Genomic DNA, 12,144 nt, shown 5'->3' with positions numbered 1-12,144 from the left:
GCTGAGCTCCTAACACATCGTTTCCTCAGAACTAATTATGTCCCTGGAACTGAAGACGATCATCCATTACTAAGAAAGAAGGCGCAGCTCTGATTCAGATGATTTCAGGTGCTTCCACAGGCCGTTGCCACCAACAAACCACTCGGGCTGAGACCTCCACCAGTCTGACTCTGACCCATCTGAGGTCGAATCCAAAGAAGCGCACAAATATTTCGCATCCTCCAGCAAAGTCCCCCCAATGCCTGTAACCTTCCCAGAGGACGCTTTTGTGGTTTGGACGAGCCTGAAGCCTTTATGAGCAGCTCAGATCTGAGCAGACTCCTGCTTCCAGCAGCCGAAGTCTCCAATAAAATATTAAAAGCCCCAGGTTTTTAGCAATCTGCCCCTTTCCCCGGTTGTCTTGAGGGACAGCATCTCTTTGGTTTCTCGCAGCAGAGGCTGGCAGCCTGCCTGCCACTCAATGGCACCGGGACACACGGCAAAAAGCCCGAGCAGGGGCATCCATTTATTAAATAAAATGAAACAGCAGCAGATTGCCCGCAGCCGCCCCCTTACCGACCCCCGGGCTGGCTTTAACCAGGCTCCCAGCGAGGCGGAGAACCCCGAACTAGAGAGCTTGCGGTTCTCCGCCAACCCCCGCAGCGGGCTGAGCCCCCCCACACTCATCGCACCAATGGCGCCCCCCACGCCATCCCCGCGCTCACCTCCAGCGGCGGCAGGTCCGGATCGAGCTGGGTGAAGCTGTGCAGCACCACGGGGCTGCTCTCCCCGGCCACCTCCAACCTCACACCGCCCCACAGGCTCCGCGCCCGCCGGCAACCCTCGAACATTTTCTCGGGCCCGGCGGCATGGTGCGGGGGGGCGAGCCGGCGGCTCACCATCGGCAACTCCACCGCATCCCCGGGGCCCCGCTCCGACGGGGCCGGCCCCGCCAGCGCCCCCGGGATGCCCGGGGAGGTGGTGGTGGGGGGGGAGGATGGATGCCCCGGGTGGGGGTGAGGGGCCGGAGCAGCCCCAAGCAGTGCCGGAGCGGGCGGTGCGGGTGGCGGCAGAGCGGCCGCAGCAGCGGGGCAGGCGCTGGGGGGGGGGAACCCGCAGCCGCCCCCGCCGCCGTGCAGCCGGATGTCACCGCGAGGCCGGGACGGAGCCGGCGAGGCTGCAAAACCAGGCACTGGATTTTTTTTTTTTTTTTTTTCCTTCCTCTCGCAGCCTCCGCCCCACCCCGGGGGCTGGCCCGGCTCGGCACGGCCCGGCCCCCGCGGGAGTGGGAGGGAAGCGGGGGACACACAGAGCCGTGGGAGGCGGCCGTGCTGTGGAAAAGCCCCGCAAAAACGCGAGGCGGGAGCTGCGGGTGCTGGGGACACGCGGGTGGTAGGGACACGCGAGGCTGGGGAGGGGGGGAGATAGCGAGATGGGGATGGGGAAGGGGTGGGCGATGCTCACCAGAGACCCAGCTGGAGGGGCGAGCACAGGTCTGGGGTTCACACACCACCACCTCAAAAAAAAAGTGTTAATTTCAAGTGCGTGAATACTAACGGCACATGGTTTTGCCTGAACAGAGAAGTTTCATCTCGCCACACGAGCTCAGCCCTCGACAGCAGTGCTGTGTGTGTTCAGAGCTTCACTGTCCACAGCTGGACTTCACGGGGTGACATGGTCACGGTCGCCACAGGGTGTCCCCCAGGGAGATGAAGGGATGGAGGAACAGGGACCAGGGCACCTGCGCTTGGCCCAGCAAGAAAATTAGCCCGGTGGGCAGCAGGGCTGCAGACCCTGCTTTAAAGAGGCTCCGAGACGATGCTGAAACGCCGCAATGTCATTTTGTTTTCAGAGGCAAAAAGAAACGGGCAGAACTGTTTGTCATTCACCATCCCCTGTGCTGAGCAGGGTGCTCTCTCCCTCCCCTGGCTCTCCCCCTCCCCTCCTCACACACTGACGATAAACTGGAACCACAGGGTCCTGGCAGTTGCTGCTGACAACACCAAAACCCCAGACTTTTACGCCTCAGCTCCCTGCACAGCTGAAATAACACCAGCCTGTCCCAGGGCCTTCCAGCCCTGCGGCTTTATTTCCAGTGAGAACATGGAGCTGGGGCTCACGCGTCCAGCTCTGCCCGGGGCACCCAGCAGCTCCTGCCCAGGCAGGAAAGGATTAACAAAGCTGCCAAGGATGTGATATGCTTCAAACTTGAAAGTTTACCAGGCAGGAAGATGAGCGAGGACAATGCGGGCTATTGTCCTGCTTATCTGGAGCCGCAGAGAGTCAAGGGGACTTCCTGGGACATCCTGTGAAAGGGGACCCAGCCCTGCACTGCCCATTGCAGCCCCGCACCTTCGGGATGCTCTCTTGGGGGTGATGTGGATTTCAACACCACCCGGACACAAAGCCAGGGCCCTGATCCCTGCCCAGGTCACCCCGCGGTGCCGGTCAGGTCACCGGAGCTTTCTCCACAGGAGAAAGAATGTGACGATGCTCTGCATCGAGGTGTCCTCAGAACCGCCGGCGCATCACGCAGAAACCACGTGATACTGCAAGAAGCGCTATGAAATGAGATCGATGGCATGCATCGTTTCACCCAGTACACACAGAAATCGGAGGCTGCGGCTGTTTTCTAGCAGAAATCAGTATTGCCGCTCCGGGCTGAGGGTCTTTGGGAGGGACACTGGGCTTTTCATCAGTGTTTATCTCCTAGGGCTGTGTAATCACGACCCACTACTGGAATTGCTTGGCGCTGCTTGAGTGCACGTAATAAATAACAGCGCTACTCATCTTCAGTTGGTAAAACCCTTCAAAAGCCTCCAGCTTCGTCTGACCTCTATGGAAAGATGCAGCTCTGTTTGATGGGCAATTTTCACCGGTCCCTTGGTTGACCACTAAAGATGGTTTCAGGGGAGAAACACTTTTGATAATGGGTAATAAATAATATAAGGCAGGAAGGCAACTGCAAGGGTTTAAAAATAGCCAGCCAGTTTCCTTTCTCCTCTCCTGGGAACCTTCTGGGTCTGAAAAGCAAAACACTCAAAGCGGGGTCAGGAGCCCAAGTTCAGGATGTTTGCTCAGCGTAGCTAACCCCAAACACTCAACCGTCAGGGGCCAGGCTCTTAAAAATCATGAGATTCAAAACAAATAACTTTTCAGGGCTTCTTATTTGCCTCTAAGCACAGAGCCAGAAGGAAACACACAGGATCGCACCCTCGTGTTTCTCCCCTACGGCCTTGAAGGTCTATAAATTGTTGAAAAATGCAATTTTTTTCTACGCATGTGACTCCAGGAGCTGGAGATTTAAGAAAACCATCAGTGATTGAGCGACTCATTAAAAAGAAAAAAAAATTATCATTAATTTACACTTGGCAAACTCAGCAAAAGCTTTTGACAACACACCGAGCATTCTGTGATGACGTCGGCTGCAAACGTCCCAGCGACTTCAGCCAGCACAGGAGCAATGACGGGTGCAGGAACTGGGTGCTACGGGAAATCCCTTCCTTCATTTCTTTCCACTTCTCTGCAATCAGCGCTTGGCTGAATAAATACGAACCCATACAGCCAACGCCAGAGTGTATATAGATGAGAAATCCATGCTCCTCTGCCGCAGTCGCCAGCCTGCAGGCAAATAACACGGAGCGGGTAACACTGAGGGGCTTCTGCAAACTCTAAGCCAGTTTCCTGGTTTAGCTCAATCCGTTTGGGTCGGCACCCGCAGATTTTGTTTCTTAATAACTGGGCTCAGTGCAGACCCCGAGCTGGCTCTCCCCAGTACGCACAAACTTTGCGCATCCCACCCGGCTCCATCCTCCAGCCCTCCCAGCGACTGCCCTCCTTCGCTTTCATCTCACTGCTCCACCTCCCAGAAGGGCTTTCCAGCAGATTTCCGACAGGACAAAACTCGCAGTGACCCACTTCCCGTGCTCAATATTGCTGGGGCTTTTTTTTTTTTTTTTTTTTTTTTTTTTTTTTTTTACCTCCATCAGGCCACAGGCTGAGCGAGCGAGGCTGCCCACCCCGAAGCATCGCTCAGAAACACTTCCACAGGGGTTGTTCCTCCTGCATGGCATCGGGCCGCATGCAAACACCCCCAATTCTCCTGCCACCACCCCGAGGGCACGCACCCGCACCGACTCGCCAAACCCATCTATTTTCTCAGCCTCAGTGAGCCTCCAGCGGGACAGACGCCAGAGAAGAGAACCGAAAGAAGCTGATCTCTTGCCACAAGAAGGCAAGAATCAGCCCCGTCTGCCTCTAGCCGAGCCCCTCTGGAGCATCGCGCACCACCAGCTCTCGCTGTTTGACAAGTGAGTGAGCCGGGACCCAAACCGGCAGCGTCCGATGGGAACCGGGCTGTTTTACGTGGGAGTTACAACGTCATCTGGCCTCTGCCCCAAGCTCTGGCACCAACTCACGAGGCGCGTCGAGTAAATCCATGCGGTGCTCTGTGTCAGGCCGCTCGCTATAAAATGGAGACGGTAACACTTCCTTCCATTGTAGGGGCCGGGGAAGCCCTTTTCCTCGCTGTCTGTAAGGCGCTTTGGAGGAAAAGCGCTACTGAAATAAGAATTATTAACTAAAAGTCAAGCTGTTCATTACACTCGTATTGAGTCCTAAATCAAAACATTTTGGACATTCAGATTTTAATTTGAAAGATTCATTTCCACTTTCTCAACTGGAAGATTGTTTTATAAGAAAAAGTAACAATGAACTATTACTCTTTCTTCTACTTTGGGACGAGGAAAAAAAACCTCCAAGCCTGTGCAAGAAGGGAAAACGACGTCACCGCTCCGTTCAGTACAATCTGTATGCAGATGTTAGACTGGAGCAGTTGCTCCTGAAATTTGGGGACCAACAGCCCACAGCCAGCCCTCAGTCCCTTGCAGACCCCGCTCCCACTTGCGAACACGATCAGTGCCCCTATTGAACCAGATGGCAGGGGTGAGCCGCACGCTGCTCACCGCGCCTTACAGCAAGCGTGGATTTTAGGAAATTCTCTGCCGAGTATTTTGGATCCAGGGCAGCAGGATCACTCGCTCTGCTTCCAAGTTTCGGGTGTTTCTCGGGGCGGGCTTCCTGGCCGATCCAGCACCAGGAACTCTGTGCTGGCAGGGAGGAGAGCTGGCTCAGGCTCTCCTGCACTTTGTGCCCCTTCTGTGGATGGCACCCGATCTCCAGCTGAACACCCCCTCCTCCCCACGGGCGGCTACCGATTAGATGCTGGGTTAATTCAAGAATGCAGCTCTCCAAAGCATGCCAAGCATCTAACTCAGCAAGGCAAGCTCCTAATTATTGTCAGTTCCTAGCAGAGGAAGCACACCAAATCCCTGGGCAATTAGGATCTAAAACCCTCCGTCGAGCTATTCTGTGTTTCATTTCCTGCAGCCCCCGTGCACAGCTGGGCTACAGCATCTCCTGCGGAGCCTGCAGACTCCTGAAGCTCAGCAACAGCGATGCAATTATGCCACAAGCCTTGGAGACTCCAGAGCTTGCAGGAATCTCTCACCTCGATCCTACTTTATACCACCCGCTTGGCCACAGTATTTGAGCATCTTCCGTTAGGGCAGCAAGTGCTAACGCAAACCTTTGTTTTTTCAAGCTTGCTGATTTCTAAAAAGTCATCAGAACAAGGCCAACGCAGGAAACTGGGGGAAAATCAAGCCACTTTCTAAGAAACAACTGACCACAGCACACTTTGTGTGGGCATTTCTGGGGCGAGGAGCCTTGACTCCTTCGCAGCAAAGTGCCACACAGCCATTTACGGTGCACAGAAAATACTCAGGAAAAAAAATAAAATAAAAAAGAGGCAAAATATAACTGCCAACATTAAAATCTGCTCAGAAAGCCAAAGACAACAGGGTCCATCTTCTGCAAAGCACCGAGAGACCTCACAGCATTTTGCAGGGCACCGGCGTCAGGGAGATGATGCCGCAAACCAAGCCCAAGAGCTTGCTCACGTCTCGCCGTTTCGAGAGCATCATAGAACACCCAGCCAGTTTTGTCTCGGGCCATCCCCACACCGCACGGGAGTCGCAGCTGCAGCTCCAGGACGCGGCGTTTTCCTCCTCCACGTGCTTCGCCGCGGCCACGCACGGCGCGGCGCTCCCCCGCGTGCAGAGTTCAGCAGGCATTAAGCTGCTGAAGCCTGACACGCTGCAGACACGCCAGAGCTCCTCTGGTAAAGACTATTATTTCTTGAGCTGTTTTGTCTTTAAAGGCAGCTTTTATCTCCCTATCACCTTTCTGCCAGAATGTTTCAGTCAGCTCTTTTAACACATACCACTAAGGTGCTTGCAACCAAAAGAAAAACAGGGAAAACATTTTTCGGTGTTGCTTAGCAATCAGTGTATGGTGAGCTCGAGACGCCCAGGTGCTCAGAGTTATTGTAGTTCTCAGCCTTGCCCGTATGAGTCCTCTGTATAGCAGTGAAGAAAAGAAAAATCACCAGTAGAAAAGAGGAGAAAGGTTATAAAGCCATAAAAAATTATCAGGGAAAGATGAGAATGGGTGTAGCCCCTAAAGACAAGGGAAACTCCTTTCTGAAATCAAAACAGCCCTTCCCATCTACCAAAAAAATAAGTGAGATTTCATTATATACTGGAAACACAAATCTGCGATCACTGATGTTGGGCAAGGTCCAACGGTGGCAGATTCATTGGCAAAGCACCCCGAGCCTTGCAGGGTCCCCCAACAAGTCCCCCCATAGCTGGATCCAGCGCGGCACCTCGAGCCCCTCGCTTCCCAGCGGGCACCCCAAGCGCTGCCCGCCCCTGCCCTGCCACGCTCAGGCACCGAGCGGCCAGAGCTCCGCGGGTGCGCAAAGCAAAGCCAATCTGCCTCCCAGCTCCATCCCTTCCCAAAAGAAACTCAACCTATCAAGGTTTATGCCCAGTAACTTCTTTGCAAAAGTGCAAAATCTGCACTGCAATGACCGGCTGGTGACAGCCTACGAAACAGGGAGCAGCATCACCCGCCGGTACGGCTTTGGGATGCTGGTGTCTTTGCTTGCGTAGGGCTGAGCAGCCCCATTTCTCCCCAAACCCCTTTTCAACCTGGTGCAGCCCCTTCCCAACAGCAGAAAGTGCTCTCCAGGGCCAGGCTGGTGAGCCCAGGGGGAAAAGAAAAAGAACAGGGCTCTGGCTCTGCTCACCTTTCAAAAATACATTCAAGGGCAGGCAGTACATTTCTCCACCGACGGTTACCAGCCAAAACGACACGTTCAGCTGAATCGTGTGAAAGGAGACTCTCGGGAACAAGAGGCTCTGGCAACCGATCAGTAGAGAAATCTCAGTGGATAACGAAGAAACTTTGCTTGGCGGAGGACCTGTCCTCATCACCCGCTCCTACCCCATCACGTTCTCCAGCCCTGCTCTCCCTCGTTCACGCCTTGCCCGGCTGGCGCAGGTGGGCCACGAAGCAACACACGCACCCGCATCGCCCGCGCCAGGTGGGGAACTCAGACGGGTCTGAGGCCCGCTCGCGGCCAGGGGAGCAGGAGGGCAGCTTTTTCCTCCCGCTGTCCTCCTCCTGGGCTAGAGGAGGTAGAGAGAGGCTCACCCCCAGCCCTCTGACTAGGTGATGGCTCCCACCAGCACGTATGGGGCATTGCCGAGTGCCCGCACTTGCGTTATAGCTGGGGACGTGCTCTGACCCCACGCTGCTTTGCTCCCTGGGGACAGGGATGGAGGGTTGCATCTCCACAATGACCACAACTGATGGAAACGCCGCCCTGGCACGCTCAGACTCAGCTCCCCAAACCCCATCAGGGGCCATACGTTCCCCTACCACCATTAATGACGTGTCTGAACACACGTAGGGAGGGACACAAAGCTGCTGAGGAGTCCAAGAGAAAAGCGATGCCATAGCACAAGCACAGGAAAGCAGCACATCGAGCTCTTATGTTGCACAAGATTAAATGATGTCCGAAGACCAGCTTAAACACGGGAGCCAGACAGGCTGCAAGATGCTGGGCTGCAGTGCTGAGATGATCGGAAAAGCTACAGGCAGCAAAATAAAACAGATTTACAGGTAGCCTAGGTTTAGTGCTGAGAGTTTGCCCAGTACAGGAATAAGGTGGAACAGGTTTAAACGCCAAATCTTGGAAATAAGTGAGGCAACAGCAAGGTGTAACCACCCACATGATGTTAATACCACAAGTAAATAACTGGGCTTACTTAAAATAAGAAATCTAGTTAAACAGGAACAAAGCCCCTTGAAGTGGGATATGGAAAAGGATGTTTCAACAATGGTCCTGTATATCCTTCGGCTGCACGGACGTCAGGGAAAGCATACATCAAAATCTGGACGCGTCGGAAAGCTGCCGCGAAAGCTGCAGGAAAGATGACTTGATTTGAAGCGAGGAGTGAAACCTTGGAGCCAGGCTCCGGCAGAGCGAAGAGCTGACGTGATTGAAAGCGAGCAGCTGAGAGAGGAGCCGGAGGGCCCGGAGCAGCCGCGGGGACAAGGAAGAGGAGCTGCCGGAGGAGCGCGGCGGGAGAGACGCCCAGCAGCTGGACCAGCAGCCAGCACGCCTGGGTGCTTGCTGACACCGTGAGGCCCCTGCCAAGCCATTTGGGCCAAATTCACCTCGGTCTGGGATGGGACACAGTGAGTGGATATGAAAATATTCTGCTTTAACAGCCTGAGTGTACACTTAGTGGTGTTGGCCACACGAGAGTCAGGAGAAGAGGCTGGCGAGAGCTGGAAAAGGAAAGTTCCATTGCCCAGCCCTGAGCCAGGTATCGCAGAGATGAAACAAACAGTCACATGGCTGAAAAGTCAATTAAGAACTGTAAAAACCTTTTAGTGTTCCCAGGTATTGTTAGACCTTCTGACAAAGGATGTTTAAAAAAAAATTATTTTCCCCCTTGGTAATTACCACTTTAAAAGGTTTCCGCTCCGCATTGTTTTAGTGGGGGAAGTTACTCCAGCGCTTCTCTCAATGGCCAGCAAAACTCTTTTTGTTGTGGGTTTTTGGCGTGGAGGAGCAGCATTCTTCCAAACAATACTGTATACTGGTGGCCGAGGGCCAGATTTATCTCTCGGTTACAGTGGCACAAATATCAACAAACTCGGCGAGCGCGGCTCAGTCACACCGTGGTGCTGAGTCCGGACGCGGCGCTGCTGACCCTCCTGGCTTTTTACCTTCGGTTCCGTGATTTATGCTGTTTTTCCTGCAAGCCTTGGCTCCAGGGATCACGTTGAGTGCTGAATAACTTCGGTTTTCCTTAAAATACAAAGGTCATCCTGCGAGCACTGAAACCACTCGTGTTGTTTCCTATGTTTTTGTGTCTCAAGACACATTGGTGCCTAAAATTGTATGAACTGAGAATGAAAATGTTTTTGTGGTTAAAGCGTTTGTAAGAAGCATCTCCCACGTGGATTTTCTGGTGTCTAATTATACATGAACTCATGCTACAGATGTTTTGGGGCATTTACAAGATTCTTTTCCTCTTCTCAACCATCTCGTTTCATCACATTTGCACAGACTTAATCATCTGCGAGCCCTCGCCCAAATTTACATGAGGCGGGCCAGCAGGTTCAGAAGTCATGTGGTGAGAGAGGACGCAGGCAGACAGGCACTGACGGCATCAGCTTCATTTTGGCATGAAATTAGATTTTAATAATTTTCTGCCCCCTCTAATTGCAGGGGTAAAAAAAAAAAAAAAAAAAAAAAAAAGCTAGAAACATGACCCGAGCGTTTGCAGGAGGGTCAGTGACCAGATGGAGTGGGACGAGATGCTCCCCAAGGGTCTTATCCAGCTTCAGCGAGACTTTCAGCAGCAGTGAGGCAGCATCCTACCCTTGATGAGCTGCTCCCACCGTCAGCTCTCATGGCACCAAACGGATGGGCTGATCAATCTGTTCCTGAGCAGCCAGCCTTGTTGCAGGTTGATTTTTGTAATCTCAGCAGTGAACACATATTGGTACCGATGGCTAATCACCGGTCGCTACTCGCGATGCGCTGGTAAGGAGCGGTGTCAGTGTTTCCATCACACGTGGGCGCGTAACACGGCGGCACGCGGGTGCAACGCAGCCACGCATGCACTGAGTCACACTTTTGCAAAAGCCAAACCCCTGGAGAGCTTCCCTTTCCCCCTTCCTTGCCCCAGCAGAGATCCACCGCCTTTCGCAAAGCTTTTTTCCTCGCAGGCAGAGGGCCGGGGCAGCGGGTGCGTTTAGCAAGCGAGGGCTCCGGGAAATCGAGGTTTGCTGTAGCTCTTCAATGGAGGCTGGTGCCACGATGCAACTGGCTGGACTGGTGGCAGCAGCCAGGTCTCTGATGCTTGGAGACAGGGCCCTGCCTTCTGCTGACCCCAAAATAACTGGGGATGGATGGGCAGGGGCAGTTCCCCCCAGGGACAAGGGCTGGGGGCGCAGAGGCGTCGAGCCCTGTGCGGTGGGAAAAGGTGGAGCCGTGCATTGTGCCGTGTCCGCCTCTTCCCCTGTGTTTCTCCCATCCCTCGGCCAAATAGAAAAGGGAAATCTGGGATTTTCCGCTGCTTTTGATTCCCTCTTGCTCCGCACACAGCAGGGTGGGAAGGGATTAGTCTCCATTTCCTGGCTCCAGCCAGCTCCAAGGGCTGCCCAGGCGGGACCCCCCAGTCAGGGGCTCCCCGACCCACGACCGCGACGCTGCCGGACCCCGCACCGCTGCAACAGCCGCCTCCATCCTGTCTCCCCCTGTCCTTGGCACACCTCCCCAGAGTCCCCAGGCGTCCCCAGCCCTCCCAGCTGCTCTGCTCGGTCAGCCCGGGCACTACAAACCGCGTTTCCCCTCCTTTCTCACGCGGTTGCAGTTTCTGACTCGTACTCACTCTCCAGCATGGAGAGTGCTGGGGAGGGTGCTATGATGAAAGAAAAACCCCAGACTCTCAGAGCAACACACGTAGGAGCCTAAAGGGAGAAGAAAAGGATGAAAAGAGGAGGGTTTTGTTTTTTTTTTAAAAAGCGAGTTTTTTTGGGTGCTATTTCCTGGCAGGGAAGAGAGCAAGCCCCCAGGGCTCGGGCCGCCAGCATTACTGGCTGTGTTGCTCTGCATTTGCTTCCCTGTCATCATCATCCCAGCCAGACACTACTGAGACTGACAGACAGCTCATCCCAAACAGCTCCTCACTGTCTCCAAGTCAAGGGCCCGATCCTGCTGGCTGTCCTCTGGAGCTCACGGCACCCTGCCCCAAACTGCAACAGCAGACAGCAGCCGTCAGCAGGATGGGACCAGGGATTCCCCGCTCCCGCGCTGCCAGAGCAAGCAAAGACCCGAGATGCCCAGCTGCCGAGCGCTACCACAGCCCCGGCTCTCCCAGACGCAGCCCAGAGAAACCGGGAGAGGAGCAAGGATGCACGGCAGGAGACGCCTGCGTGAGTCCGCACATCATATGACACAAGAAAATCAACAAATAATCGGCCTTTGGATGCAAACAGCCCTTGGGGTTCATAAAGTCACTTTAAGATAGAGAAAATTTCTTACCATGGAGGAAGACGAGCACCTGAGACGCTGCCCACGACCAGCATTTGCATGGAGGTGACGCCTGAAAGCCTCAGCCGCAGACCACAACACCAGGGCACACGCTGCCGCGCCAGCAACGCGCTCCTCTCTCCAGACAGCCTGCGCGATGCCACGCACATGACTCCAAGAGCTGGGAGTTCAAAACATGAAACATCACAAGTTCTGCCCAAACCAAACCACCAGCCCGCCTGGCCCGTGTGTTACGGCACTGTCATATGACAGCACCAGGCAGGAGGATCCCGTGAGAGCTGTCTCCTCAGGGCAAGATGCAGCCAATCCTTTCAGCAATTTCAGTACTAAAACAACACAATTAAAGCACTCCAGGCTCACATCAGACAGAGCCAACGCAGAGACGCATCCGACTGTCCTCGCTTGAGCTGTTGAGTTTTACCACCTTGCACTGAAACCAAAGATGCTATTTGCATCAAAATGGCACTTGGTAGCCTGCACTGCGGCCAAATCAAGCTGTTTCAGGGCAGGGCTCCTGGCAGAGTAGTTCCTTAGCATTATTTGAAGTTTACATGGCTAAATTCAGCCCTATCTGAATACAGTAGCAGTGCCTATCTGTGCTTGGCAACGCTTAAATAAAAGAAAATTGCTGTCTTATGCACGGGGATGCTAGTGCACAGCGAGGGTCAGGGATCCACCCAAGC

General features: G+C 54.2%; 1 protein-coding gene across 4 annotated transcripts in view; it reads right to left on the bottom strand.

Moving 5' to 3' along the window:
* Window positions 1-12,144, bottom strand: part of RALGDS (ral guanine nucleotide dissociation stimulator) — a 60,716-nt gene that overhangs the window by 25,205 nt on the left and 23,367 nt on the right. For 2 of the 4 annotated variants that reach the window (XM_086764065.1, XM_086764067.1), the window contains exon 1: window positions 705-1,195. The exons of the other annotated variants lie outside the window; for them this stretch is intronic. In XM_086764065.1, coding sequence (XP_086620191.1) covers window positions 705-881 — 177 coding nt within the window. In that variant the 5' untranslated portion in view covers window positions 882-1,195. Of the gene's footprint in view, window positions 1-704; window positions 1,196-12,144 lie in introns of those variants that run through there. 4 annotated transcript variants of the gene reach the window in all.

Source organism: Chlamydotis macqueenii, chromosome 20 (assembly GCF_036417535.1).
Source record: "Chlamydotis macqueenii isolate bChlMac1 chromosome 20, bChlMac1.mat, whole genome shotgun sequence".
In the NCBI taxonomy this organism is placed as follows: Eukaryota; Metazoa; Chordata; class Aves; order Otidiformes; family Otididae; genus Chlamydotis; species Chlamydotis macqueenii.
This window is presented reverse-complemented; position numbering and strand designations above follow the sequence as displayed.